General features: G+C 35.6%; 2 protein-coding genes across 5 annotated transcripts in view; one reads left to right on the forward strand and one right to left on the reverse strand.

The window, feature by feature from the left end:
- Nucleotides 1-2557, forward strand: part of LOC106878180 (uncharacterized) — a 174402-nt gene that overhangs the window by 60987 nt on the left and 110858 nt on the right. The window lies entirely within an intron of this gene.
- Nucleotides 1-2557, reverse strand: part of LOC106871734 (peroxisomal multifunctional enzyme type 2) — a 68499-nt gene that overhangs the window by 54740 nt on the left and 11202 nt on the right. Inside the window, exons 4-6 of the mRNA XM_014918754.2 lie at nt 1701-1769; nt 1364-1448; nt 907-971 (exon numbers count right to left, since the gene is read on the reverse strand). Coding sequence (XP_014774240.1) covers nt 907-971; nt 1364-1386 — 88 coding nt within the window. The 5' untranslated portion in view covers nt 1387-1448; nt 1701-1769. The remainder of the gene's footprint in view (nt 1-906; nt 972-1363; nt 1449-1700; nt 1770-2557) is intronic.

Here is a 2557-nt window from a genome sequence, read left to right on the forward strand (position 1 = left end):
ACACATTATACTCTGTTTTAAATAAACTGAAAAGCAGCCCATCCTTAATGTGGCTATTTAGTATACTAGAAACAGCAGTAATTAAACGTACAAAACAGCCACTATTCTGATCACCTAATATGCCAAAAAATTGAAAAAAATCCTCTGCAGTATATTAGGAGGAGAGATTAGTTGATAGCACCTGAAAACAAAACGAGGCAAAAAAAAAAAATAACTCCAAGGTGGGCGAGAGGGAATTTCCGAGGTGCAAGTTGACTGGGAATCTGAGGCCCACCAAAATTGTTCCCAATTGGGCCCCGCACTTCCTAAGGCCAGCCCTGTCTGGAAACTATACTTTTCTCCACTATTTGGATGATGGCATGCATTAAGGGATACAGACATAACCTCCCTAGAAGTGGTCGACTTAGGTTGTGATGTCCAGACAATTTCAAAAATGATCAGCAAATAATTTTAAAAGATTAACTATTTTCTATATCCTTCTCTCTCTCGCTATCTATTTTTTTCCAGTTGGCTTTTCTTCTCAAGTGCTAGTAGTAATGTTGCTTCTAAGGTAGTAGTAGTAGTGGGAGTGGTGGGGCAACATGCATTTAATCCCAGCTTTTGAGAATTAGTGATGTTCACTATAACAGGCAAAACTCAAAGAACTCCATCAGAATTGTATCAAAGGACCTGAACAGATAAAGAAATCATTCAACTTTGGAGCAGCAGAAAGAAGGGCATACAACAAAGCATAAAAATAAATACATAAATTTTTTTAAAAACTCATGCTTTAACAATATGTAAATATCTAAATTTGCATAACCATCCCACCCAAGCTGGTGTGAAAAAATGGTGGAAAATTTATAAAAAAAAAAGATGATAGGACAGAAAAGCTGAGGTCTAAATGAAAGTATTTTTCTTGATTACCTGCACCATAATTTGTTTGACCAAAGTTCCCATATAAACCAGCAGCAGAAGATGTCATAATAATTCTGGATGTAAATTAAAAAAAAAAGCAAAAATTTACTTTTGAAGTAAATGAACTATAACAAAAACAAGAGCATAAACACACACACACACACACATAAATACATGCAATATTATTTTTATATCTGCTTTTCAATGCTGGCAAGGGTTAGATGAGAGATTTTGAGGCAGCAATCGGATATTTTTCCTGATGCCTATCTTTTTAGTTACCCCTTACAACATGCAAAAATACAGCATAAACAACAATACAACTTTGACAATAATAATCATTTCAACACAGGCACATGACCAAAAATTTGAGGGAAGATGTTAGTCAGGATTGAAAGTACACTGCCAACATTATTCATCATACAACAGAAAATATGCTAGAATGAAAAATAACAAGAAATTTAGTTACCTGCCGTACTTCTGTTTAATCATGTGTGGCCAAGCAGCATGGGTCACTAGATAGGACCCTCTAAGATGAATTCTGTGAATAATATCTGCAACAGTAAAGGGAAATGGTAATTCTTCTGTTGTTAGGTCCTACACATAAACAACTAACATCTAATAGCAATTATTATGATGGTGGTGGTGGTGACAATGTTGGTGAAGATGATGATAAGAAGAAGGAAGATGAGAAGAATTGTGAGACAGGCTTATAATGATAATGGTGATAGTGATAATAATACTACTGATGCTGGTGTCAGTGATGATGATGACGAGAATGATAACAAAAACCAGACTCAACTTACCCCAGTCTTCATCAGTGAGTTTGGTAAAAGAACGGTCCCGTAAAATTCCAGCATTATTCACCAATATATCTAACAAAAGAGAAGAGAATTGATCTGTTACAGCTGATTTACACCATGATGATGGTAGCAGAACTGTGGTATTGTCGAATGTGATGTGGTGGGGGTTGTATGGTGATATTAGTGATAGAGTTAATGTTGACATGCAGACAGTCAGCTAAATAGTTAGATTCTTACTGACAGTAGTGTTTAGATCAAAGTGGTTCCAGCCACTCCAACCTGCTGCTTTTATGATATAAGTACCAATTGAGTACCAGACTAGATTTAATCAACTGTTTCCTCCCCTAAAATGTGCAATCTTGTGTCCATGTTACAAATCATTAGTATTGTTGTTATTCTTCTTACTGTCACATTGCTGATGAGTGAATCTTTGTATTTGCTTGTGCTACATTCATAGAATATCATCCATTAATTTTCTTTAAAGACCTTCTGCATAAACTGCAGTTAGGCTTCATTATTATTATTATTTTATGTTTGACTTTTGTTTTGCATTTGTACAAGTTGGATCCAAGTCTCACCCAGAGACCTCAAGAGACAACAAGTTAGAAGTTCATGTAGGTGTTATGCCTAGGGTACCATATATTTGGATTTGTACAGTTTTGTTCTAGTGAATGTTTAAGAAACCATAAGAAAATTATGTGTTTGTTTTAAAATTTGAGATCACATAGACAGTATTTTACGTAGGATATGGGCAGTTCCCATGAGCACTATCTTTTGAACTTCAGCCATTTTGGGGTTTCCTAGTATCTGAGCTAGGTAGTAATCAGCCCGTTTCGCTGTCATTCCCAGGGCACCTATGA

This window comes from Octopus bimaculoides, chromosome 19 (genome assembly GCF_001194135.2).
Source record: "Octopus bimaculoides isolate UCB-OBI-ISO-001 chromosome 19, ASM119413v2, whole genome shotgun sequence".
NCBI classification, from domain to species: domain Eukaryota; kingdom Metazoa; phylum Mollusca; class Cephalopoda; order Octopoda; family Octopodidae; genus Octopus; species Octopus bimaculoides.